The 27,970-nt window shown below is 44.7% G+C and overlaps 1 protein-coding gene across 1 annotated transcript; it reads left to right on the top strand.

The window, feature by feature from the left end:
• The first annotated feature begins 5 nt into the window (after positions 1–5).
• C7H6orf118 (chromosome 7 C6orf118 homolog) lies at positions 6–27,644 on the top strand. Its single transcript, XM_056853314.1, is given in 10 exon segments — positions 6–39; positions 1,578–2,293; positions 5,501–5,623; positions 6,642–6,701; positions 9,199–9,323; positions 13,727–13,785; positions 15,802–15,989; positions 20,549–20,602; positions 24,037–24,098; positions 27,518–27,644. Coding segments are annotated over 10 exon segments (1,548 nt in total).
• Positions 27,645–27,970: the final 326 nt, after the last annotated feature.

Here is a 27,970-nt window from a genome sequence, read left to right as displayed (position 1 = left end):
CAGTTATGCCGGATGCCTTGTGGAGCTTGTGAAATGTAAGTTCGCGTGCCGTTTAAATATTTCTCAATTCTAATGTGCGGCTTTGTTAGATTATTTGTGGGGAGGGGAGAAAAAAGTCCTTTGCTTTATTTGGGGAGCTGCTATGTAACTCATGCCGAAACAAATCAATAGCTGAAAGCAAAAGGGGGTATACTGCTCTTTGGGCTGGCATTTTTATTGTTAATGTCGTTTTCATTCAAGCATTGCTAAAGAATAATGAAAGAAAAAGAACCAGCTTGTGCAACTGGTGAGCATGAGGAATTGTTTAATGGCAATATAAAAGCATGCTTACCCTGTGGCTATATTTCAGCATCAGTCCATTTCTAAGCAATGAAAACACATTAAGCAGCAGGACCTACAGGTGATCAAGCAGGCGTTCCTCGAGATCCAATACATTGTGGATCTGTCTCATTGTGATGCATTTGGACAATTTAGCAGCCAAGGCCTCGATGAACTACCAGGAGAACATCATATGGGCTGTGTTTGGAGGCCACTGAGTCATGGTATAATAGTAAAGAAACTTGCTCATAGCTAGAACACTGAGCATCATAGCTGGAAGGCAGACTCTAGATCAGAAAATAATAGGGTTGCCAGGCCTGGCGTGGCAACCAGGGGGAGAAGAGTGTGTATGTGTGATCATAGGCCAACCGCGTAGTGTCACTTCCAGGTAATGCATAAATTTTCCATCTATTTCCAGAGAGGACTGATGTCGCTTCTGGGGGAAACAATCAAGTTTCGGCCAATTCCTAGCGAGGTGTAACATCACGTCTTGGTTTAGCTGGAAGTGATGTCATGCTGTCAGCCGACCGCAATCTTTAAATTTAATTTTTTTTCTTCCACTATTGTTCAGAGTGGCAGTGGGAAATGCCAGTTGGGGTTAGGAAATCCCCACCCCTACTGGAGGCTGCCAATCCTGCTTTCCAGCTGCCATCATGTCAGGTAGAAAGAATGGCTGAAAAAGGGATCAGAGCTAGTAGCTGTCTAGGGATCAAAGGGTCAGAGCTAGTAGCTGCCTCCTTGGTAAGTTCCCTAAAAATTCTGCTTTTTAAATATCCCCACCCTTCCTCTTCTTATCACTGTTCTCCCAAGGAACAGCCATCAGCAGGTGGATGCCATTTTAATAGCACATGCACACAGCAAAGGCACAGAAGACACTATTTGTGAATCAGACAATGGAGGCCCAGTCTTGGTTTGGAAGGCCAGTTTTACTATTTCCCCACTAAAAGTTTGCTGGCAGTTTTCGCTACTCTAATGGAGTAATTTGCACCTTGTTTGCCTTGAGTCTGTGGCTCCACCCACAAAAAGTGGCTCCACCCACAAAGACTGTTCCGCCTTGTGCTAGCCGCACAATGTTCCCTGACAGTCAGATCATATGCACTACAAAACATCCTTTAAGTTAGCCTACATGCATTAATTCGGGAAAGTATGCTAGCTAAGTATGGTTAGACAGCTTTCATTAGACTACCCAATGAATTTAAAACATTTTAAGTAACTGAACCTCTTTATTTTGAGCTGAAAAATTTGTTTCTGTAACACAGTGTCTAGTTTATACATGGCAAACAGGAAGCAGAAGAACAGTCTTTCAGACCTAATAGATGGAGTGGAAAATGAACACAAAGCTGAAATTCAACTTTACATCTCAGGTCACCTCAACCCTAGTAAGCTTTACAAACCCCCCCAATCCACAAAGCACAGTATCTGGGCGAGTGGCAAAAAATCAGCATACGCCATTAAAAAAAGAAAACAATTCACAACACCCAGAGCATTCACTGAGGTAACTGGAAAAACAACGTGTACTTTGGCCAACTTCGTTGATGATGCCATACCAGCTCCCACGCGAACCAGATCTGCTGCTCATTCATATCGTCAGCCTCCGGGATCTCAGGCCAGCTCTGTCACTCCAGTAAGTGTTTCTCTAGGTAATCCTTCTTGGGAAATACAAAGAAAGAAAGCAGCTAAGAAAACGGATGAGGGAGCTGGTATACTTCGGAAGCCGCTTATCAGAGAAGAGTTAGATGTTCCAGAGCTGAAAATGTTGAAATATAAATCAACGATGAACAGTCGGCTTTGTGTTGCAGAGGGGACTAAAGATGAATACCAATTCGTTCCTTCCTATTTGGCTGGCGTGACCAAAACAGACCAGTTTCTCAAATTCATGCAATTTCAGAAGGATTTTATTGCCAAGAAAGATTTGCTAGAGAATGATTTCATTGGGAGCAAGGCAGCAGAGCATCATGAAAAGAAGTTAGCACAAGTAAGTAAACAAGTAGTGGAAAATAACTGTAACACACACCAACACAAACCTTGGAAATTAAATGAAGGAACAAACTAATTCACATCAATATGAGAAAAGAGTTGTTTGGGTATTAGAAGTCTAAGGTCGTTTATGCATGGGTACTTTCACTCACATTCCCCCCCATTGGTCTCGGTTGTTCCTTGGAGTTATGCATGAGTTTTCCGTCCATTAGAGATGACCTCGTTGCCAGCCCTCACAAATCCTGGGGCTTCCTGTTCCTCTATTAACACGATTCTTCCATCTTCCCTGAGCTCAGCCCAGGTAAAATCCCCATGCATAAGGCAAAGCGTGGGCCACAGAAGCTTGGTTTCCTTCAGAGCAAGCACTACAGCCAATTACAAAGTGTCAAGGGGCAGGGATTCAAATGGTTCCTGTTTTCTCTGAGTTCTTTCTGAGTAGAAGAAAGGCTTTTAAAAATGAGGCTTGGTTTTCTCCCTGCCCCTCACCGTTCCTTTCAGATAGCTCTGTTTTTTTTTTTTTTTGTTCTTAAAATGCCTTTTTATGTGGCAGTTGGGTTTCGGGGGGGATTTTCTCTCACTACAGCCAATTACAAAGCAGCATTTCAAGGGGCAGGGACTCAAATACTTCTTGATTTGAGCCTGGAGACTGCTGGTGCATAGATTCCCAACAGGAAAGGGTGGGTCCAGCAAGCAACGAACCTCAGGTAAAGCTCCCATGCATAAACGATCTAAGTGAGAAAAATACCATTGGGTCTCTGCTTGAATTCCGAAACTGCCACTTTGATATGGACCACCTTTGATTAATTCAGTGAACTTTCAGAAAGTGGATTGACTTCTTTTGCAGGAGTAAAATAGAATTGATTATGGGGTTGTAAGACTTACTCAATCATGGTTAGGTTCTTAGCAGCCGCTCTCTCTCACAAAAAAAGAGTTTCACAACCTCTTCGGGCACAATCATTGATCTTGGTGGAGCCAAGTAAGTTAGAACTTGCTAAGCTTCCTGCGCCCCCTGTCCCTTTATTGAAGATAAAAGCACAGCACTCCACTTGTAAGTAAACTTACCTCTGGCAACCGATATTCTTCAATCCCCCCTTCAAGTTTCTCTTTCAGAGCGCTGTTTGTTTGCTTGATATTTTGAATCTGAAAAGAAAGGTTTTCTATCAACAGTGCAGTTCAGTGGGACTCTAAAGCCACCACATTTCAGCCAAAGCTACAAAATTCTAACTTGTTGAAACAAGAATAGCAGTGGTAATGCTAGCACGTAAGAGACCCTTTGCATCACATAGCTCCACTTCATTTTTACTGCTGGATGATAAAACAAAACTGCTAGATTTGTGTCCAGTAGCACCTTAGGGACCAATAAGAATTTTGGGAGTATGAGCTTTCAAGAGTCAAAGCTCCCTTCATATGATACAAATAAGTATGGAGACCTGTGAGTCCTTATACCCCAGTCTGAAGGTGGGAGGGGCGTTGCAAAGAAAGGACTCAGGATGCAGAGGAACAGTGAGAAATGTGATTAGTTTGATTAAAGCAGGGGAGAAATGGTTAGGGGCAGAAAATTAGCGTCTGTAGTCAGATAAGAATCCTATGTCCTGATTCAGCTCGGAGGGGTTCCCACCCCCATTTTTCTGAATTTCTGAATGAACTTATTCTCAGCAATCTCAAATTGCAATCTTCTTCTCATGGAGTTCAGCAGCATTTTGTTGTGGGCCCTTTTTGTTTTCTTTTTATTTCCTCCCTCAGGTCTCCTATTTGTGTTCCTTTGTGGCCCAGGCTAGCCTGATCTCGTCAGATCTCAGAAGCTAAGCAGGGTCAGCCCTGGTTAGTATTTGGATGGGAGACCACCAAGGAAGACCAGGGTTGCTGTGCAGAGGAAGGCACTGGCAAACCACCTCTGTTAGTCTCTTGCCATGAAAACCCCAAAAGGGGTCGCCATAAGTCGGCTGCGACTTGAAGGCACTTTACACACACACACACACACACACACACACACACACACACACACACCAATTATATTTATGCTGATGACCTGGAGTCCTCCTGCCACTTTGTTCTTTATATGGTTTCTTTGATGATTAGAAGCCATATTGGCTTCCAATGGATGGAGTGTGAGGTGGTTTTCATGGCCTCCCCCATCCTGAAGCAGATCTCCAACTCTCAACCATGCTGATCTTGGGGGTCCCCTGGCCTAAGGGCTCAGTATTTGGAAGGCGTTTTAGGCTGCAGTGAAAGATGGGAAGTGTAGAAGTCCCATTCCACTCATGCAAATCTTTTCCATCCACACAAATTACTTGTGGATCCAAGCACAGCTGTTTTTTATGGATGTCTTTGAAACTGAATTTATCTAAAATAGAACTTCTGATTTATCCTCCTTTTACCTGTCTTCCTTCCTCTTACAATTCCATTATTTTCTCTTAATATGTTAGTAACTTGGGCTTATTTTGTCTGTGACCTAAACCATGGCTTATAGCTGTGGTGACTTCACATTCAGAGACAATGAACCTCTAAGTACCAATTTAAGAGGCAACATAAGGGACGGCCTTGGCCTCCATTTTCTTATGTTCTTTTTTAGGATGTCTGGTCCCAACAAACTCACAGTCTTGACAGTAGGCAGTGGAAAGGGTTACAACAGTAAGGCAAGTTCTGAATCACCAACTGGTGTTAAAATAACGTTCCCAAAGGACTTTAAAGTTCTTTCTCACTGAACAAATTAAGACCCTACAACTGTACTGATTTTATAAATATGGTATATATAGACCCTGTAATAATTCTAAAGGTATAATTGTGTTGGAGCAAAAATGAAAAAGTCTTGTGGCATCTCAGAAATCAACAACCAGCGTAAGATTTCAAGAAACTAGAGCATGCATCTGATGAAGGTCTACAGAAGCTTATGGTACAATGAAAATTTGTTATTCTTTAAGATGCCACTAGATGCCTGTTTATTTTTACATACACGTGGGTATATTAGCTGCTCATATTTAAGAGGCTATGTGATCCTTGACCTTACAGGAGATTGACTGGACAAAGTTTCTTTCCAGAAACCTGCCTATCTTTATGTAAACTTCCTGTGACAGGGATTACACTTTACAGCCCGCCCCCCATCTGCTATAGCCAAGGTCGGCAAGTGCTTTTGGGACTGAGTGCATGTAATGATCAGGACAATATACCTCAATAAATCCTGCAAGTGAATCTGACTTTCTTCCAGGCCCTCCGGAATATTTGTGATTGCACTCGTCCCCACTTTAACCGCCTGCAGGCTATTGGGGATGTGTTTGAAGATATTTGCAACAGCTCTTTGATCTTTGGTGACATTCTGAAAGAAGTGAAGGTACTGTGGTCTTCCTAATGGTTAAGGCAGCATGTTCTGAAGGTTCTTGGTGGGTTTGTTTTGGCATGATAACCAGCATACCCCACTGGTTGTTTCTAACTGCTCCAATGACAGGGACTTCCCCCTGATCAAGAAGGCTTCCCCTGATGCAAGAGGCTCTTCCACTGGCAGAACAGCCTCTTACGCTGGAGGAAGGCTCCTTGGGCCAGTAGAGCAGTAGGATGTTACCCGTTGCTTTGAACTTCTTTGTTTGTATGAAATGTGGGCTCTACACTGTTGTGCAATTGGGAATATTCCCAGTTTCAGAGGGCCAGTGATGAAAAAGGAAAAAAATAGTCCTTGCATTCCAACCATGTATGGTAGCTTAAAAAAAATTCTTCATGTACATTATTTTTAAAAGAAGAAGAGTTGGTTTTTATACCCCATTTTTCTCTACTGTAAGGAGTCTCAAAGCGGCTTACAATAACCTTCCCTCCTCCCACCCCTCAAAAGGCACCTTGTGAGGTAGTTGGGGCTGAGAGAGTTCTGAGAGAGCTGTCACTGGCCCACGGTCACCCAACATGCTTTGTGTGGAAGAGTGGGGAATCGAACCCGGTTCTGCAGATTAAAGTCCCCTGCTTGTGTGGAGGAATGGGGAATAAAATCTGGTTCTCCAGATTAGAGTCTGCTGCTCTTACCCACTACACAACACTGAAATTATGTTGGTATCTGCAAATAAGTATTTCAGTATCCTCAAATAAGTTTGCGTTTTGTAATATGCAAATCTATTTTAATGCAATTGGCTAATTTACCAATTAGCCAATTAAAAACCCTGTGACTAATAAATTGCATATGCTAAATTGGTTGACAGCTGTACAAGCCTGTTAGAATCTTGTTAATTTAATCACAGGTGCTTCTTATGAACTCCTGTGCATTTAAAATAAATTTTCAAAGATAAAGAAAGGAGGAGCAAGATTTTATCTCTCCCTATTCCAAATTTAACTATTTTCCAACATTCTGGTTTCCTTATACTTTTCAGAATGAATATGAGCTTTACATTGTGATCCTGCTGGATTCTCTGCCTACACTGCAATACAGGGTAATATTGCTGTTTTCAATGTATAGTAATATCTAATTCTCTCTATAATTACACAAACGTTATCCTATAGGAAGTACAAGAAAATTTAATGCATGGCTCTTATGATGTACATTCCTAAGCAGCAGGTTTCCCCTATTTAAAGAGGGACGGCACATCACATTTCATACTGTGAGCATTTGAAGACTCACAGTACCATCCTAAGAACTTTCTTAGGAGTAAGCCCTGTCAAATAGATCTGACTCCCATTCTGAGCAGACCTGGTAAGGATGGCCCTGTATTTTTTCTTTTCATAATACGGTCACTGGGGCTGCTTTTTTGAATGGAAAAAGCCAGATGGGGGAAAGGGGGAGGGCTCTTTGACCCTTTCCTCCCCTTTCGTTTCCCTGCTGACAAAATGCACGCCTTTGCTGAGAAAATTAACAGGTGCTCATATGCTCCACCCCCAAGGGCATAAAAATGATTCAAGGGTGCCATGTGTGTGTGTGTGTGTGATAACAGGAGAGGAAAGGCTTAAAAAGTCACTATCCTGCACAGTTGTCCCCTTCCAAAAACCACCCACAGTGTCTGCATTTGGGAGGAAAAGCCTTAAAATTATTAAAAAACTGAATATAGAGTTCTTCCCCTAGACAGCACAACACCAGAAATTCTAATGTTTAACATTCCTTTTTTTGGGAAGGAATGGACTGTGCAATGTTGTGTAATGCTAGCACAAAATTCAGAGTCGCTGTGGAGGGGAGTAGAGAGTTAGTAAAGGACTAGTTAGGGTGCTCCCTGACCTTTCCTTTGTCCTCTCCTGCTGTTGTCCCTTTTTGACCCATAATGCTACTCTCAGGGGTTCCTTCCTTCTGGTCACTCCCCCCCTTCCTTCCTCTGTCCACCATAAGGGCTGGACATGCTTTCGACAATCTCTTCTCCATCGTGGCTTAGATAGATTGCTAAAAGCCTTTACTCTGCCTTTCCTATCTAGTATTACAATAATAAACTTCTGTTTGTTTTCTAAGTAACAAGCCTCCGTGTGGACTTATTCCTCAAGCAGCCAGACTATAGAATTCTGCTGTGCACAGATTCAGCTTTCGCCTTTCTCTGTGTGTTGTTTCAGCATTTGTGTGTTGTGTTGAATGTTATTCTGTTTTTGTGTGTTGTCTTGAAAAATATGCAGCCACAAAATTTAGCAAGATTCGCCTATTGGTCACATGCAAATGTCTGCAGGGGCTACAGGACATGTCTCTTATTCTAAACACCCTTGTGCAAAGGCAGAGCTACTTGTGTGTGTTAAGTGCCGTCAAGTTGCTTCCGACTCATGGCGACCCTATGAATGAAAGTCCTCCAAAATGTCCTATCTTTGACAGCCTTGCTCAGATCTTGCAGATTGAAGGCTTCCTTTATTGCAGGGGTGGGGAACCTTTTTTCCACCAAGGGCCAATTGGATATTTATAACATCATTCACGGGCCATACAAAATTATCAACTTAAAAATTAGCCGACCAAGCCCCAAGCAGGCAGCTGCCCCAGATGACGCCCCCCCCCCGGCGTGGCATCCAACCGGTGGCGCACTCGCCCACCTGGTGGCACAGGATGGTCTTGCACCAGCTGGGCGTAGCTGTCCAGCCACATGCTGGAGTTGCTCCTGCTCCGCATGGCCAGGGCTGGATTCTACAGTTGGCTCCTGCTGCCTCCGCCTGCAGGGGTGAAATAAGTGCACACTGGCTAAGAACTCTCTCCCCCCATGCATTCTGGCCCTGCCCCCTTTAACCCCTCCATTGGCGCCACTTCCGTCCCCAGCCCTCTTGTATTACAGAGGGAATACGTTTCTCCACGGCCTGGGTGCAAAAGGGTTAACACAGTTTCTTGGGCAGTCCTAGCAGCTCCATAGCTAACAACTCTTCTGCAAGGGGGAAAGAGGTTCCTTTTCTCGGCAAAACAAACTCACATCCGCCTTGAATAGAGTCTATTCCTGTCCGCGGGAGGGGGCGGATTGCCAGTCTGAGATCCTTCTGAGCTAGAGATCTGCCAGGACCTATGAAGGGCCAGGCCAAATGATTTCACAGGCCTTAAACGGCCCCCGGGCCTGACGTTCCCCACCCCTGCTTTATTGAGTCAATCCATCTCTTGTTGGGTCTTCCTCTTTTCTTGCTGCCCTCAACTTTTCCTAGCATGACAGAGCTACTTAACACGACTGTATTCATCACCTCATATCTGTGATATCCAGGAGTAACTTTCCTGTGTGAATGAGCCATCATAGGTCACATAGCACAGGCAGAACTTCCAGATCATTTCACCTCATCTAAAAAAACAAACAGAGCCTGCTCTGACTCATCAAGTATCAAGTAATGAAATACACGCATGGGTGGTCCTCATTCTGACCATGTGCAGGTATTAACTTTTCCGTTGCTCTCCATGGCAGGTGGTTAGCAATGTCTTTCTATCAGCAAATGTCTGTAACAGTTATGTAAGTTAATATCAACAAATGTTTCATTGGTGTTTTGGCAACGAAACAGACCTTGCAGAATGAAGTCAAAGGTATGGAGAAGAGGACAGTGAAGACTCAGGAAATTGTGGAGGCCAGGCAGCAAGTCCAGGTTCTTGTGCAGAAGTCTAAACAAGTCTTAGAAAGGAACGAAGAGTAAGTTATGAAAATGTGAGATGTTTAAATGGCAGAGACCACATATATGGAGAATTTCTTGCCTATGGTTTGGAATGGTCAGCTTCTCTGGAGTCATTCAGTGGACTTGCCACACAGAGCCCGGAGCCAACTTTCAGTTACTAGCAACGGGGCAGAAACAAATAGCTAGGGTCCATGCGGTCACGTTCTTGATGGCTGTTCCCAAACTGTTGGAATTTCTTTCTCCTGAACAGGAAATTGGTGTACCCAATTTACTGTCTCGCTTTTCATAGCATGATTCAAGTGCTTTACCTAATACAGTTTCCTCTAGGGCTGTCAAAAAAAAAAAATTCGGTACAGTTCGGATTCGGCCGAATTTGGCCCTTGTGGGTTCGGTACGTGCCGAAGTCCGAACTCCCCCACTTCGGATCCGTTCAATTCGGCGGGAATTCAAAGTTCGGGGAAAAAATTCGGCCGAATAAAGCCATTAAAAACACAACCGCGCCTTTCCGCGGCTCTGGGGGGGGCATTTTTGGGCTTAGAGGTCCCAAACTTTCAGCAGAGCTTCAAAGGACGTATATTGAAAGACTCCCCAAGTTTTGTAAAGATTGGGTCAGGGGGGGCTGAGATATGGGCCCTGAAAGGGGTCCCCCCCACCCTTAATGTGGATCTCTCCGCAGAGCTTGCCGCCCACGCACAAAGCTCCCCGCCCGACAAACAGCTGATGAGAGCAAGGGCGGGGCAGGTGCTAAGAACTTTGCAAAGCAACACAACTGCAGAGCAACCCCTTTGCAAATATGCAAAGGGCGGGGCAGGTGTGAAGAATTTTGCAAAACAATACAACTGCAAAGCAACACAAGCACGCAATGCAAAACCTTTGCAACAGTGCATAGCAACACCTGACACCTGGGAGTTTGCATACCATGGAAAGGGACAGAGGCAGCTAGCTATGCATAATGAGCAGGAGGGGGTGGAATGTCTCCTTTTGCATTGGACTTGGGACCAGGCAGATGCATTCTTTAAGTCACCATTTGAAAACCAGTTTTGAGCAAGCATCAATAACCTAACTGATCTTATGAATGAGGAAAAACCTGAAGAATAGAAATGAAGCCCCCCCTCAAACCAGGGAGAGAGAGACTGGAGGGGGAACACACACCCCAGGCAGAACCGGCAAAAGCCCCCTTTGGCTTCCCCCCCCCCACCCACAGAAACTGCTCCCTCCCCACACACACACACAGACTCTGCTTTCCCCCCCCCACACACACAGAAAAGAAAAAATATAGATTAAAGCCCCCAAAGGGGTCTTACTGTGGCTGTCTTCTGTTCCAGCAGGAGGGGCTGGGAGGCTGGGTAATCCAATATGATTCCATTTGTATCCAATATAAGATCCATATGTATGCATCTCTCGAGGGTGATCCATTCATCCCAATAGGGGAAACGGGAAAGCCCATATCTCGGGGGGCCCTGACCCAATGTTTACAAAACTTGGGTGGTCTCTTAAAAAGCCTTGACTGAAGCTCCGCCGAAAGTCTGGGATCGGCACACCCAAAAATGCGCCCCCTGCAGCCATGGAAAGAGAAAAGGGGGGGAGCCAATATTTCAGCCCCCACTGAACCCATCTTTACAAAACTTGGGTGGTCTCTTAAGAGGGATTCTCTGAAGCTATGACAAAAGTTTGGGGGCTGAACCCCCAAAAAAGCGCCCCCTGCAGCCACGAAAATGGAAAAGGGGGAGAGGAAAAAGGGGTGGAGCCCATATCTCGGGGGGCCCTGACCCAATGTTTACAAAACTTGGGGGGTATCTTAAGAAGCCTAGTCTGATGCTCCGCTGAAAGTTTGGGGTCGGCACACCCAAAAATGCGCCCTCTGCAGCCATGGAAAGAAAAAAGGGAGGGAGCCCATATCTCGGGACCCCCTGACCCAATGTTTACAAAACTTGGGTGGTCTCTTAAAAAAACCTGTCTGAATATCCCCTGAAAGTTTGGGGTCGGTACCCCAAAAAATGCGCCCCCTGCAGCCACGGAAAGGAGCGAATGTGCACAAGCACCCCCTCACACACACATGAGGATTTCCCTCTCTCTCTCTCTTTCCCCGGCCGGCCGCACATCAGCTGATTCCTCCAGCACTCAATCCTGACTGATTGGCCAGAAGAAGACCCAGCTTGGCCACCGATTGGCCGGGGGAGGAGAATGCTGCTTACTGACGGTTATGCTGCTTACTGACGGCCGAATTGGCCGAATTTATTCGCCGAACTCGCTGAATTCGGCCCCCCCTGGTTGCCCGCCAGTTTTGAGTTCGGATCCGTCCGAACTAAAAACCGCCGAATCAAGGGAAATTCGGCTGATTTTCAGTTCGGGCCGAACCGATTTGACAGCCCTAGTTTCCTCTGCTTTCTCCTGTGGAATGGGTTGCAATCCTGCTCCAAGTACATTATTTACATCCCACCGGAATGCGAAGTTAACAATTTGCAAGATTGCCACTATGGGCTGCCTAGACCCTATGCAAGGTTACTCAGAGAGCTAATATGGAACAGTGGTTACCATGTCAGACTAGAGTTGAGGAGACCCAGGTTCAGAGCCCCAGTAAAGCTCACTAGGTTACTGTTAGCCAACTACTTTTTCAACCTAACCTACCACATACAGGGTTTTTCTTTTCTTTTTTGCCTTCAAAAAGGCAAATGGCATATGGCAACCCCTGATGGGGTTTTCAAGGCAAGGGACATTCAGAGGTGGTTTGCCATTGCCTGCCTCTGCATCACGACCTTGTTAGTCCTTGGAGGTCTCCCATCCAAATACTTGCCAGGGTTGACCCTGCTTAGCTTCAGAGATCTGATGAGATCAGGCTAGGCTGGGGCTATCCAGGTCAGGGCATAGTGAGGATAAACTAAAGGAACCCCGCATCCTACCCTGCCTGCGTTTCTTGGAGAAAGAAATATGTAATCGACAGAAATATATTCCACTGAATTTAATCACAATGACTCCCTAAAAAGTGTACTTAGTTGTAGACTCTGTTTCTCATTAACAGCTTGATAGCTCATTGGCCTTTCCCCAGTTCTGTTTGCCTGTGTGTAATATCCACAAGCCCCCATGCCTTCATACTTACATTAACAACCTTATAATAGAAGGTTTGAATCCCTGCTGCAGATGGCTCAGAGGGCTGCAATGAAATCCCACCCCCAAATGATCACGTGGATACATACCAGATTAATCAAGCGACTTGAGCAAGAGATTGGATTGGAATCCACAAATGTTCAGAGCTGTGCATTGTGGATGTACAAATCCCAACTGACATAAAAATATGAAAAACACATAGGATTAACTGCTGAACTGGATCTCCTGAGCTGGCAGAATTGAATGAAGCAAACCTAATCAAGTACTGTGACAGATTGGTCTGTCATGTCTGTCACATTTTTATCCTGCCGGCACTTTAAAGAGACAATTTCCCCCTCTTCTATTTTATTCTTACAACGTGCCTGTGAGGTAGGTTATGCTGAAAAAGACTGACTGGCACAGGTGAGCAAGCGGATCCAAGTGACCTGTCCACTGAACATTATGGCTAGATAACCCAACACAGAACAAAGCCTTCTTTCATGGAATAATGCTGCTCATTGAAAATCATTACCTGCAAGACTTCCTGATGTGTTTTAGCTTCTGTTTGTTCACTTGTTAATTCCTTTTTTGATCATATCCTGCCTTATGGTATATGAAAGACCCTCAAGATGGCTTTCAACACAAAACAGCAGTTGCGTGCAACAAAATGTAAATGCAGAAGTATCTAGAGAATTTGGGTTTTGTTTGAGAAAAGGGTTGGCAGTGGTTATTTTGTGAATATGAAAACAAGTTGGGGAATGTAAAGCAACTCACGTTGTTCTCTTCTCCTTCATTATATCCTCACGATAACCCTGTGAGGAAGGTTAGCCTGAGAGCGTGTGACTGGCCCAAGGTCACCCAGCGAGCTTCCATGGCAAAGTGAGGAATCTATGCTGGGCCTCCCAGATCCTAATCTGACATTCTAACCACTCCACCATACTGGCTGTATAGTTTGGCTTGCATCTTGTGTATATTGTAAAAATATAAAGGTAAAGGTCCCCTGTGCAAGCACTGAGTCATTCCTGACCCATGGGGTGACGTCACATCCCGACGTTTCCTAGGCAGACTTTGTTTCCGGGGTGGTTTGCCAGTGCCTTCCCCAGTCATTTTCCCTTTACCCCCAGCAAGCTGGGTACTCATTTAATTGTCCTCAGAAGGATGGAAGGCTGAGGCCGGCTACCTGAAACCAACTCCCGTTGGGATGGAACTCAGGTCGTGAGCAGAGCTTGGACTGCAGCTTTACCACTCTGCGCCACGGGGCTGTTGTACAAGACTTTAAAAAACAGTATTTGGCTAAAATTAATATAAGATTACTTTCTCCTTCTCCTGAATTTAGAATCAGAAATGAGTTAGAAATTGAACTGTGGATGAGTCAGTCTGTCTCAGAAGAGCCAGGTGAGTAATACAGCTTTCAATGGTTATATTGGCCTGTATAACATTGCCCTGTGCAGAAACCTATTAAAGTTAGGCTGCATTCAGATGTCACTTTAAGCCAACATTAAACTGACCAGGGCAAGAAGCGTGCTTGTTGCCATGCTCACATGTGTGTCTCTTAGGGTTGCCAGCTCTGGGTTGGGAATTGCCTGGAGATTTTGGGGGTGGAGCCTGAAAAGGGCAGGGTTTGGAGAGGGGAAGTACTTCAATGCCACAGAGTCCAATGGCCAAAGCAGCCATTTTCTCCAGGGGAACTGATCTCTGTCTTCTGGAGATCAGTTATATTAGCGGGAGATCCCCAGCCACCACCTGGAAGTTGGCAACCCTAGTGCCTCTGTCTTCTCCCTTCCCTTCTTGCACAAAGAATCTATGTTGAGAACTAACTGAATTTGCCCATGATGTACAAATGTAGGCAAATTAGTTAACTGAAGTAAATTCCACCCCCTCCAGTAAGGAAGAATCATGATTTATGGGGGGGGACCCCCCCCCCCAGAATCATGATTTATGGGGGGGGGAACCGCCCTGACCTGGATGGCCCAGGCTATCCCAATCTTGTCAGAACTAAGCTAAGCTAAGCAGAATTGGCCTTGTTTAGTATTGGATGGGAGACCACCAAGAAATACCAGGGTAGCTATGCAGAGGCATGCAATAGCAAACCACCTCTGAATGATTCTTGCCTTGAACATCCTATGGGGTTGCCATAAGTTGGCTGTGACATGATGGCGCTTTCCACCACTCGTGGGAGGAACTCACTTCGGTTACCATGTCACTTGCATCTGTACATCATGGATTACCACAGTTTGGCACTCCCCTTGTCTAGTCCATGGGCCCCACCTTCAGCCATCTCTGCTTAGTCTTGGGAGGGCCTGCAATGCCTCAGACTAGAGAGGGAAGGGGTTTGCAGCACCTTGTTCCTCTTTCTGCACTTTCTTCCTTACAGTCAGGTCTCCACCTTCTCCCCTACTGCTGGGCCCTCCATGTGGAACTTCTGTGTCCTTGCACGCTGATGCCCATTCCCTGCTTCCTCCCAGCTAGACCCAGAATTCCCTCCAGGCCAGAGGAAAAGGCTCAGCCACCTCCGGGAGTGTTCCTGCTGTGTTCCTTCCTCCCTTGGCTTGCTGCTCATCCAGCAGCTTGCCAGGCAATCTTGTTGGGCTGCCAAGCCCCTCAGGCCAGTCCCCTCACCATAGCCTGTTCCCAGCACCTCTGGACATATCCTGGCTTTGTAGGTGATGTAACTGGGAAGCAGCCAACTACATCCAGGGTGAGACACATGTGGGCTGCTCCTGGAGGGGCATATGTAGCCTCATTGCTCCCCCACTGCCATGGTAAGTCCAGGGAAAGCCCCACTGCTGAACATTGAAGTACCTTCCAAATGTGATTCCCCACATGGCAAGGGAGAGGGGAATGGAGGAATGAGGATGAAGAAGCCGCGTTGGTTTTTTATATGCCGACTTTCTCTACCACTTAAGGCAGAATCAAACCAGCTTACAATCACCTTCCCCTCCCCACAGCAGACACCCTGTGAGGTAGGTGGGGCTGAGAGAGTTCTGAGAGAGCTGTGACCAGCCCAAGGTCACCCAGCTGGCTTCATGTGGAAGAGTGGGGAAACCAATCTGGTTCACCAGATTAGCATCCACCACTCATGTGGAGGAGTGGAGAATCGAACCCAGTTCTCCAGATTAGAGTCCACTGCTCCAAACCACCACTCGTAACCACTACACCATGCTAGCTAGGATGGCAATGAAGTGAGTGAAAATGTCATCTGAGTGAAGCCTTAGTGTTAGGCTGGAGTCCGGCACACTGCTATGCAACTGACATCCCACTGGCTACATTAGACTGCTGTATAGTTTACTCGTTTTTGTGTGTTTGTGTGCGTGGAGAAATTATTGTTTGTTGAAGCTATGTGGACTTTGCTGCTGGTTTCTGAAGCTGCAACCACAAGGCTGCACCCATGTAACCATTTCTTTTTGCTAGCACCATCTAAACCTGAAGAGTCACCCAAAGTGGAGACGCCTCTTTCCAGTAGTGAGCACCTTGAATCTCTGAGGTCACAAATTCTCGCCAAGTGGGAGGTGATTCAACAAATGCAAACCGAAATTAAAGACACCATGACTTCTGCTGGCATTGCTAGCATCAGAGAGAAAACCATTAAGGAATTACGGGTAGGACCTGTGTGTGTGTGTGTGCGCGCGCGCATGCGTGTAATGAAAAAAAAGGCAGGGGACTACCTCGTTCCATTTGGTAAGGATATCATTTTCTGATTTTTAATTGTTTTCAATTTTGTTGATTTTGTTTTTGTATTTTGCATTCAAAGTGTCGCTAGGAAGTGAAATAGAAAAGGGATTATTAAAGCACTGGAAGTTTAGATGTCAAAGATCTGACCTCGCCAACACCAGAGTGGTTGAGTTTTCTGCCATGTGCTCATGCCGTGGCAACTGGGCCTTCATTGCTGTGCAGGGGTTGAAGCAGCCCTCATATCCCCATATCCCTCATATCCCTCATATCCCCATATCCCCTCATATTCAGAATAATTTGAAAACCAGGACGAGGACAACTTGAAGGGGTGGACTAGGAGTCAAAAATGGCCTCACCCCCACCCCCACCCCCGCCTTCATTCCCCAATGGAAGGGGAAAGGAGGAAAAGCTTGTGGGCTGCTTGTGGGCTGCCTGAAGGGCTGCAGCTGCCTTGGGCAACTGGCTGACTAGCTCACGTCCTGTCCTGTGGCTGCAGCTCTCTAGGTCAGTTGGCTGATTTACTTCCTCAGCAGTGGCTCGTGGATGAACTGGCAGCCTCCGTGTGAGATTCCGGCTCACCAAGGTGGCAACGGCTAGCTGGCCCTGTACAGGGTGAAGACCACCACTAACTTGGGCCCAGGGTCATCCTAGTGAGAGGGAGCATCTCCCTAGGACATTGGCCAACTGGGATGTTTCCCAGTGGCATTGATGACTAGCTTGCCCCTGGCTAGTTGCTATGCCCTATCCATAGCCTAGTACAGCCCACTGTGAAGAGTAGGGGCTCATGATATAGGGCGGGGTCCACAACCTTTTGGAGCCTGTGGGCACTTTTGGGATTGTGCCACTGGGTGGTGGGTGCAAGCACAAAATCAAAATGGCTGCTAGAAGAGATGGGGTCAATCACAAAATAGCTGCCAGAAGAGGCAGAGCCAACCATAAAACCACACACTTACTTTTATTTAACATTTCATTTCAAATATTTACATCCTGTCTTCTCTTGTGAGCAAAGCAAACCACAAATATGCAACAAGTCAAATATAACAAATATGCACAATTAAATAGACATTTCAGCAAGTCAGTTAGCAACTGATATTTCAGGTCACAAGAAATGAATTAAATTCTTCTGGTCACTGTGCTCCCAGAGAGCGACAACTTCTGGATTGCAGACATGATTTCACCTTTATTGTGAAAACCTTCAAAAAGCCACTTGCCAACAGCCAAAAATACCTCTGTGCAGAGCTCTCCATTTCAAAAAGTTTCTTTTCACAAGCAAGTTTGCCGCTATAAAAGATGCAATTGGGGTGTTTTTGCTTTGCACCCCAGGCTTGAAGAACAAGGCCAATTTTGATTTCGTTTCAGAGATTTTCTTTTTATGAATCTCAGAACCAAGTGGATAATTCTTTGAAAAGATGCCATATTGTGTCTCAGAGTGGCTTTCAACATTGTGCTTTTTGAGGATTGCCGCAGCTGAAAAGCACACAGATTTGCTTTTCACATCCACACACACACAAACACACACACACACACACGGACCTTTCTTCCCAGTCAGGACTGAAAAAATATGTCCTAGGTTTTTGCTAGGTTCTCCACACATTTTTAAAAATAAATTTTATTAAAACAAATCAAATAAAAACAAAGGTCTAAAACACAAATTACTAAATACATAGACATTAAAATATACAAGCGCGAACTAACTGCAAAATGTACAAGCTCGAACTGGACAGAAAAACATTCAGTTTTTCAAACTTTTTGGACTTTTGGCCATATAACAGGCAGGTTAGCTTACACAGTGAAATACACTCTGTCAGCTTCTCCAACTACTCCTCCTTCATTGGGATTATATTTTTCTTCCCATTTTGGGCAAGTATTCACCTTGCTGTTGTTACCCCATCATGCACAAATTCATGGACATCTTTCAGAAGAAAATTCACACAATTCAACAAGAAAACCTTAGAGGATAATGGTAATTCTTTCTTTATACCTTGTGAGATCACCGAAACAATCATATTCCAGAATTCCACTGCTTTGCTGCATTCCAACCACAGATGTATAAAATTTGCATTAGCTGCTCCATACATCCAACAATCCCCTTTATCCCGTTGATATTATTTTTGCCAATTTAGAGGGTGACAGGTGCCACTGGTATAGCATTTTCATTACATTTTCTTTGGCAAAGAGGTTTACAGAAAATTTTAAACCACCTCTTAACACGAACACCCAAAGCTCTGGATTTACTGGCGCTTTCAGATCTTTGCAGTTTTTTTGCAATTTTTCTGCACTCATTTTGACAAGTGTAGAAAACAGAGTCCGGCTTGCCAGGAGTGAGGGCAGGATATAAATGCAATAAATAAATAAATAATAAATAAATGTGCAGTTTCTTGCCCCCCACCCCACCCCCAAAGCAAAAACCTTCCCACTCCTCACAGGTGCTACTACTTGGGAGGGAACGAAGACAAGTCACTGCGGGGGGGGGGGATGGCTTTCCTCCTCCTTGGTCAATTATTCACTCAAAAAATTGCTGCTCTCTTGAGGCAGAGCAAAAAAAATCCCGAACGTAAAAGGTTATTCATGGAATCAAATCTAATTCATAAAGCCCAATGTAGCTTGGATTACTCATGAGAAAAAAACCGTAGCATTTGACAATGGTTATGTCTGCCCCTGATCTTTCAGCCCTCCTCCTGCCAACAAGCTCACTGTTGAGGCCCGCCCCAGCCTCCGTCACAACTCTGCCCATCGCAGCTCCGTAGAGGGGAGGCATCCAAAGGAGAGGGGGAATGAGAAGTCCTATCGGGCTCCAAACCGCTCAACTCCACTTTAATGCAACCGAATGCATGGGGAGTTCTACCTTGGATTTGCCGCTCTCTGGTTGCGCATTTTCCCCATCCGAATTCTCAAAACTCAACAATAAGCCCCCAATGCAGAGTTTTGAGAATTTGGATGGGGAAAATGTGCATCTAGAGAGCGCGGCAAATCCAAGGCAAAACCTCCCCTGCGTAAATAGCCCTTGTCTCCCTTTCTGCTTTGACTCGGCACGGTTCCCCCCCTTTCCCTTTCAGCTTTGGATTCGTTTTCCCGTTGACTTCTGTTTTCTGCTTCTGTCCGCTTTCCTTGTTTCTCTTTTAGTTTCCCCCCCTTTTGATGGTGTGTCCTGACTTCTTGCTTCGTCCCCCTTTTCACTTCTCCCCTCGTGATTTACGCTCGTGCACCTTTTTTTTCTTCACTTCCCCCTCTTTGTTTCCCCCTTATTTTTTATTTCTTCATTAGTGCAGCAGCCAAAGCGCCCAGGGCCATTTATGCATGGGAGGCCACACATCTCTTGTAATCTTGCCATAGAGTTGGATTTGGTAAGGCACTCAAGCGCAGATCTAGTGGCCGCGCAAAGCGCATGAAAAGGGGCGGGCTTCTGGTCGGAACAAAAAAAGAACCCTTGGCCAATAGCCGCCCCTGTGGGTGGGGAGATGTAGGCAAGGGAGGACACATTTGCAGGGATGGGCAGGGAGAAGAAATCCGACTCCAGGGAGTTTTTCATGGGACCCTCCGGCAGAAAGGGCGAGGCAAAGGGAAAGATGGTAGCAACACAGGTTTGAGTTGCTGCTGGGATGCTGCGAATTTTATGGGCCACTTTGCAGCAGCTGTGAAAAATCAAATATAAGGTTCGGAGCAACAAAGCATTGAAACCGCAGCAAACAGCCATGAATAAATGACCCTTCACTTCAAGCTAGTTCACTTGGGAGGAAATGAAGCTGACCAGGGTGTGGGTGGGTAGGTGGGGGGAGGGTCCTTTTAACTTTTTTCAACAGAAAGAGTTTCCAAAGTGAAAGAAAGGATCCCATATCAAATAGCAATTGGGAAGAAGGGGGAAATGTGGGTGTCAACAACTGCAGGAATAACAAAGCCACACAAAAAGGGAGCAGTAAAGGCTGTAGCAGATAAAAGGAGTTACTTGTGCCAGATTAGCAGGACAAGAGGGACGCTCTCTTCCACATGCCCAAACAAACACCAAGTCAAATCTGCCACATTCCCAGCAAGTGTCGGAGGATGTAAGAAAAGGTGTCCACGGGTACAAGTGTGCTTATTGGGGACCCCTGATATAGGGTATGCTCTCCATTAGGAAAGAGTGTGCTCTCAGCAGCCTTTTGGTGCACTATGAAGCCCTCAGGTTGGTTCCAGGGTCCCCATCCTGTGTCCTGCAGAACAGTCAGATGTGAGTTGCAGACTCTTCTCAATCCCCGTGTGTGCAGTGCTTGATTTGGATTGTGAGTGTGGCGTGTGTGGTGAAGGACACTGAAATGGTCCTGGGGGCCATTATTTGGCCCACTGCAGGAACCCGCATGTATCTTTGGCTGGTAGTAGTCTTAAATGGGGGAAGTACAACTATTCCTAGCAGTCTCTGGTCTTAAGCGCTGATCAAAACACTCGCTTGTTTATTGATCATATAAGATATGGTGAGATATTTTAGAAACCCTTTCTTAATGCTTTTTTGTAGAGTGAAGCAGTGAAGCTCGAGGCCTCTAATAAGTTTCTAAAAAAGCAAATAAAGGTAAGTTCACTAAACAGGACTTAAGAGGTAGTCAAAGACAACCATAAATCAAGCAAGCTATCTCAAATTGTGCCCAGTAGCGAAACTGTGGAGGTCTCCATGGCCAGTAGCATCACAGCCTATTCTGATCCTATATAACTAGCTGTATTAACCTTGCTGATGTTACAGCATTAGGCACAAAGTCATAGACTTCTTTCAGAAGAAAATTCATGCAATTCAACAAGAAAACCTTAGAGGATAATGGATATACTATATAACTTGAGGATAATACTATATAACTGGGGAGGGGCTGTGGCTCAGTGGTAGAGCATCTGCTTGGCATGCAGAAGGTCCCAGGTTCAGTCCCCGGCATCTCCAGCTAAAGGGGCTAGGCAGGTAGGTAATGTGAAAGACTCCTGCTTGAGTCTTTGGAGAGCTGCTGCCAGTCTGAGTAGACAATACGGACTTTGATGGACCAAGGGTCTGATTCAGTATACGGCAGCTTCATGTGTTAACTATTTACAACTCTGGAATAGCATCTGACATTGGTCTGGTGGGAGCATAGTATGAAGTCATTTCATCAGAATGGATCATTGATATTAGCTTGGTCAATGTTTGTCCTGTGAGCTCAATCTAGAACATCTCATCCAGTTCATAGGGCATTTGAAATCTAATTGCTGGACATGTTTTAGCTTGCAGTCCTCTTGTATCCTTGACACCGGGAAGCATGAGAACAACATTTCCCATACTGCCTAATGTGCCGCCAAATTTGCTCAAACTAACATCAATGCCTGAATCCTAACTCTCCTTGCTACCCTCTCAGTAAATTGAGGGAAAGAGGAGGGTAGGGAGAAACCTGGGCATGGAGGAGCTCAAAACAGGCATATTTCTAGATACAAACTCCAAATGTCTTCAAGCCTAATTCAGAATGGGGTTGAAGGAAAGGCCCTGTGAAATTAGGTGTCCAATTCCCTGTATTATGAAAGTCACCATATTATGATGAAGTGGTTCAGAGAGAGATATAAAAGTGTATGGGGAAAGACAACTGGTTTATGAATCCACACTTGGTTAACTGGCTATAAGAGTGAACATTGGCTCTAACAACATCCGTCATTGTGATACATTTGTTACCATGTTTAACCATGCCAATTATATTAGGTGCTGTGGAATACAGGCAGGATAATGCTGCTGCAGTCGTCTTGTTTGTGGGCTTCCTAGAAGCACCTGGTTGGCCACTGTGTGGATAGACTGCTGGACTTGATGGGCCTTGCTGTGATCCAGCAGGGCTTTTCTTATGTTCTTAACTTTCCCCAATAGCGTGTATCTTGGTTCATTGACATGAATCATCTGGAGGGATGTGTTGGCGATATGCTTTCTGCCATGTTTTTTACTGTCTCCTAATAGCAAATTGTGTCTCAGCTTGGGTAGGCTTACTCCTGAGGTATAATAGTGGGTTAGATTGTGGGGCCAACTCTGGGCCACTCTGTGCTTCTAAGAGCCCAGCCTTAGGTGACTGTGACTATTAACTTACTACTGGCTCTTAATATGATGATAAAAATTGTTATAATACACAATAGGAAAGTGAGTGGCTCATGGATTATGGAACAACCTCCACAGGGAGGTGTGTCTGGCCCCCTCACTGACAATCTTCAGGAGGCAGTTGAAGAGTTTTATTTAGGACTGCATTTGACTGGTTTAGTTTTTATTTATAGGCAGTCCTAACTGGAGTTCTTAAATTGAGCCCTTTTATGTGTTTTTATAATTGTTTTATTCATATTGTTTTTTTATCATTGTTTTATTTATAATGTAAACTGCCTTGAGTTCTGCAAGGAAGAAAGGCGGCTAATAAATGCTTTAGATAAAATAAATAAAAATAATAAATGCCAATTATGAAAGCACCAAAATTAGGCCATGCATCACCAGTGTAGAAATTTCTACATATCTATAGAACTCTGTCTCTCTTTTTTCTTTTGCTGTCAAGTCACATCTGACTTATGACAACCCTTAGTGGGGTTTTCCAGGCAGGAGACATTTGGAGGTGGTTTGACACTGACTGCCTCTGCATCATGACATTGACTGCCTCTGCATCGTGGAGGTCTCCCATCCAAGTAGTAGCCAGGGCCGATCCAGCTTAGCTTCTGAGATCTGACAAGATCAGGCTGGCCTGGGCGATCCAGGTCGGGGCCTACCTATGTACAAATGTAAATTAGCACAAAGGGAAAAAAATCACATAGCAGCCTGATGAAGACTGAGCATGCTCCAGAAGACAAGGAAGGTTGAGTGCCACTGAAAGCCAGTTAAAGAGATAAAAACACAAGGAGATGAGGAAACAGGCCTGTTCAAGTACCTGGGAGCTCACAGAACTGGTGTGGAGTGTTGTGTATGAATATTGTGATCTTTACTGCACTCTCCATGATTTCTCCATGACTAAACTAAAGTGGGAAAAAATAAAGGGGAAAACGAAAGTAGGAGAAGGAGGAATCAGCTTGGTCATCCTTAAGAACCGATGGTATTCTGGAGAGGAAGATTGGGCAACTTGCCCTATGACTTTTTGTTGGGCCCCAACTCATTGTAATAACAACAGGCCATTTATATAGAAGAAGAAGAGTTGGTTTTTATATTCCGACTTTCTCTATCACTTAAGAGAGACTCAAACCGGCTTACAATCACCTTCCCTCCCCCTCCCCACAACAGACACCCTGTGAGGTAGGTGGGGCTGAGAGAGCTCTAACAGAGCTGTAACTTGCCCAAGGTCACCCAGCGGGCTTCGCGTGTAGGAGTGGGGAAACAAATCCAGTTCACCCGATTAGCGTCTGCCGCTCATGTGGAGGAGCGGGGAATCAAACCCGGTTCTCCAGATCAGACTCCACCATTCCAAACCACAGCTCTTAACCACTACACCATGCTAGCTCTCTTCAAGTGTTCAAAGCATTTCCCATGTATTATCTTGGTGAAAGCCTTACAATGATCCTGTAACATAACTTGATGGTATCGTTGTTGTTGTTGTTGTTCAAATTGAAGAAGTGGAGAGCGAAGGCAGAATGACTGGCCCAGAGCCACCCGATAAGTTCATAGTAGAGGAGAGATCAGCACCAGAGACTTCCTGATTTGAAGCGTGGTCTCTTTGCCCCTATATTAAACCATCTTTCAAAGAGAGGTTGTATTGTGTAATAGATAAGATGGTGAGCAGTAAATCGGGAAGTCCTGAGCTCAAATCTCATTTCTATCACAAATCCAGGGCTGCCGCTGGGGTGGAGCTGGGTGAGGGGCCATTCTGAGACATAATAAAATACTGGGGAAAGGATTACTGAGCTCGGAAAGGATTACTGAGATAATGGAAGTGATATGCTTTCAGCACTTGAAATGTGTGATGCAAGTACTGGTTTTATTTTTGTTTTGAGCAAAGAAATGATTTTATTATGAATACTGGGGATTTTTAATGTTATGTTTTGTAGGATGTTGAAAACAATCTCAATGGAGCTTTAAGGAGACAGAAGATTACTCCACAGAGTCAGCAGTAAGTATGATGTGATCCAGGAAGGGCTTAATTTGGGTCAGAGATCTCTAGAACTCCTTCTCTGTATTTTCTTCCAACATCAGGACTGAGGTATGGCATATGTACAATAATGACACAGGAGAGAACCCATGAACAATATATATGTTTCCCTCACTGGTGAGTAAAGAAGAAAAGAAAAAGAGTTGGTTTTTATATGCCGACTTTCTCTACCACTTAAGGAAAAAGCGAACCGGCTTACAATCACCTTCCCCTCCCCACAACAGACACCCTGTGAGATGGGTGGGGCTGAGAGAGTATGACTTGCCCACGGTCACCCAGCTGGCTTCATGTGTAGGAGTGGGGAAACAAATCCAGTTCGCCAGATTAGCCTCCGCCGCTCATGTGGAGGAGTGGGGAATCAAACTCGGTTCTCCAGATCAGAGTCCACCACTCCAAACCACCGCTCTTAACCACTACACTACGCTGGCTGGAGCAGAAGAAAGGCTCCCCGATCGCAAAGTGCTGTTTGCTGGATCTCTGCCATCTCCATATGCTACATTGATTATGCTAACTTGATTATGAAAGCCTGTTTCATCATATCCTGTGGTCATCACCCTCCAACACAAAGTTTGTCATTAGGGGGCGTTCAGTCATGGAATAAGTAAATAGGTAATTCAGCCTCTGCAATGCTGACTTTTTGAAAGACTGTATACAATTTTAATTTCTCTACTTTTGTAAGCCTCCCGACTGTATCTCTGTGCCTGGAACAGCTGGTGAGAACGAAACTCAATTGATCAAGTGCAGAAGACTCTGGCTAATTAGCAGCCGTAACCACAAGAACTTAGCCAGCAGGATCTTCCAGTAATAGGGTTATTGCTGACTCACATAGCGGCTTGTTGCATGGAAGGCAGGTGTCCGGCACTGTCGAAGGGGAAGTCAGATCTGCCCATGCCGAGCCGCAACAAAGCAAAGAAAATTTAGAAGGATGGGAGCAGCTTGTCTCCCAGAACAAATAAGGGAAACAATTATGTCAGAAGCAAAAATTCAGCAGCATTTTAAAAAATCATTAAAATATTGGCATCCCAGAGGTTATTAGAAATAAAATATTATGGCAATTACATGGCGATAATACTGGAATACAAGGTTAATTAGTCCCATTAATAGGTGGTTAATTATTTAAAGTAATTAGCCCTAAGACACTTAAGGAAGTACCCTCACTAAATAGTTTGCAATGTGCTAACTTTAAGACTGTTTTAAAATTTACTCCCAGCGACGAGCATGTTTGAGCTCTTTTAAATTGTGCAGTGCCTTGGGATATTTGCATAATAAGACAGTTAATAAATGAGGGAGCACCCAAAATTTGCCCTCCTTTTATTACAATCCTCATTTCAGGAGCTGGCATAACTCTTCCCCATTATAGATTAGAGAGACGCCAACATTGCGAAGAACAGGAGAATCAAAGTCTGTCTTGGAGGCATAATTGAAGGAGGTTGTCTAATTGTGTGAAGTCAGAACTGTATCATCTTTTTCTTTTTCTTTGCCCTTGGTGCCTACAAGCTTATTTAAATGGCATTAATTATCAGCAAGGCCTAGATTAATAATGCAACTACACAGTCCCCAAAGGGGCAACATCCCAGGTAGTCTGATGTTATCCACTGAGCTGAAGGCAGAATGTGTGGCCCATGTCTGTGACTGAGCCAATATTTAAACATGTAAGATATACCCAGTTGACTTTGCATCTTTTGCCGACTATCCCTTACCCAGAATCATCATTTACACAAGGAGAGCAGTGTATGTGCACAGGCATCTGTCAGTGTGTCGTTTGCTGGGTCAGGAGCCCAAGGGCATTAATCGGATGCCTATCTGAACATGTGTACGTGAATGAGCGCTGTCTTCTGTACAGCATTGCGTTCTGTGTGTTCCCATTTGAATGCACATCCCCAATCCACATCCTGGAGCAACTAGGCACACACAGCATTTATTTTAAATAAGAAAGGGTCGTGTGGCCCCTTAAAGACTATCACCTTGATTGTAGGATAAGCTTTCATAAGCAAGAATCTATTTTGGCAGAAAGATTTGATAAAGTAAGCTCTTTCTCGCAAAAGCTCATGCTACAATAAACCTGTTAGTCTTTGAGATGCTTTGCAACCTTTTGTTATTTTGGCTGTCATAGGACGAAAACGCACGGTCGCTTTAGCCTCCTTTAATCCCTGTTTAAATCAGGATTCAGCCAGGATTGAATACATGCGTTTCGCCGAACGTGCATTCGATCCTGGCTGAATCCTGGCTGAAACAGGGATTAAAGGAGGCTCAAGCGTTTTCGCCCATAGATTCCTAGGGCTACCCCTTTGGAACTTTCCTACTTTAAGCATGACTGGATTGGGAAGTTAATGCTGGAATGGACTACTCAGGACTATTTGTTTATCCCACCCCCAGATCAATATGTGTTAGTTGGATGATAGTGATGATGATGATGATGATGGTGAAGATGATTGTAGGGTCTGTTTTGCCTGGTGAAGGGAAGACTTAGTAGCAGTCTTCAAATTGAGGGTAGTCACACAGAAGAGGGCACAAACTTACTCTCTGGTGCTCCAGAAGGAAAGAGTAGATCTAATGGAGGATAGATTTAAATTGAACCTTAGGAGAAACATCGTAGCCATCACAGCAGTTTGACAATGGAACCAATTGCCTCAGGAGGTAGAGGAGGTTCTTCCTTACCTGAGATTCTCAAGGAGAGGCTTGCCAGCCATCTGTCAGGAATGCATTGAACAGGGGGTTGGACTGCATAGCCTACAAGGCCCACTCCAACTCTATTATTACAATTTCTAGAGCTATTATAAACATTAGACCGCAGTCTTTGTTCCATGATAGTGTCATGCAGTCTCCCACCTAAGCACTGACCAGACTGAAATCTGCTTAGCGTAGCTATGGGGTAAAAGCAGGGAATGGGTGTTCTTCCCAAAAGTGCCTTCTGAGCAATTAGCTGTAGGTGACGTGAGAGTGAACCTTGGAGCCAGAATTTCTGGAAGATGAAGAGCCTTGGGTCTTCAGGAGGCGGGAGACCCATAATAGCAAAGCAAATACTACAACACACCTTCACCATATGAATCTTGCCTACAGATGGTCTCATTGCCAGGGGGCCATGGATCCATCTTGAAGATTATGATGGACCCAGAACATTTGTCTGTAGTCTACCCCCATTCCCTGACAAATAACTGAGAAGGTTCATTTTTCTCTTCATTGGATTGCCTAACACTGAACTTCTTTGGAGAATAGTGACAAGATGAAACAGCAGAATAGTATTTTTGCAAAATATCTGAGGTTACCCTTATATGAAAATGGAAAAAGGTTTTGTTGAGTTTCTCTGTCAAACACTAGCAGTATAACCATTAGCCCGAAGTATGTTTTTCACTAATTATGTTGGTCTTATTTATTGTAAGGAGTTTTTGGGACTTGATGAACTGTTTCTTGACACTTCCATCAAGTGAAGAAAGTATAGAAAATGAAGAAGGATCATTCGAGCGATTGGATTCCCGTCCAGGATCAGAAACTAATATTCACTTTTAGAAGAAAGGATCTACACTGTGAAAAGATGAAAAATACAGCATCTCAGAATTTGTCTTTTTATGTTGCTTGACAATGAGAAAGAAGTCTCAACTTTTCCTAATGTGGGCCTGTATCATGACTATGGAATGATTTCCAGTTGCAATGTAAGTGGTGTTAATGAAGCCTAGTTGTAGTTTACACAGGGAATCTGCCACTGTATCAGCACTTTGTTTTGGCAAATTTGGGTTGTCTGGTACAGTAAGTGATTGGAAAGTTTAATTAATCTTCTTTATCTGAGAAGAAAATTACAGGTAGTCTGAATATGTTGCTTGTACTAAAATATGAAC

The sequence above is a fragment of the Euleptes europaea genome, chromosome 7 (genome assembly GCF_029931775.1).
Source record: "Euleptes europaea isolate rEulEur1 chromosome 7, rEulEur1.hap1, whole genome shotgun sequence".
In the NCBI taxonomy this organism is placed as follows: Eukaryota; Metazoa; Chordata; class Lepidosauria; order Squamata; family Sphaerodactylidae; genus Euleptes; species Euleptes europaea.
This window is presented reverse-complemented; position numbering and strand designations above follow the sequence as displayed.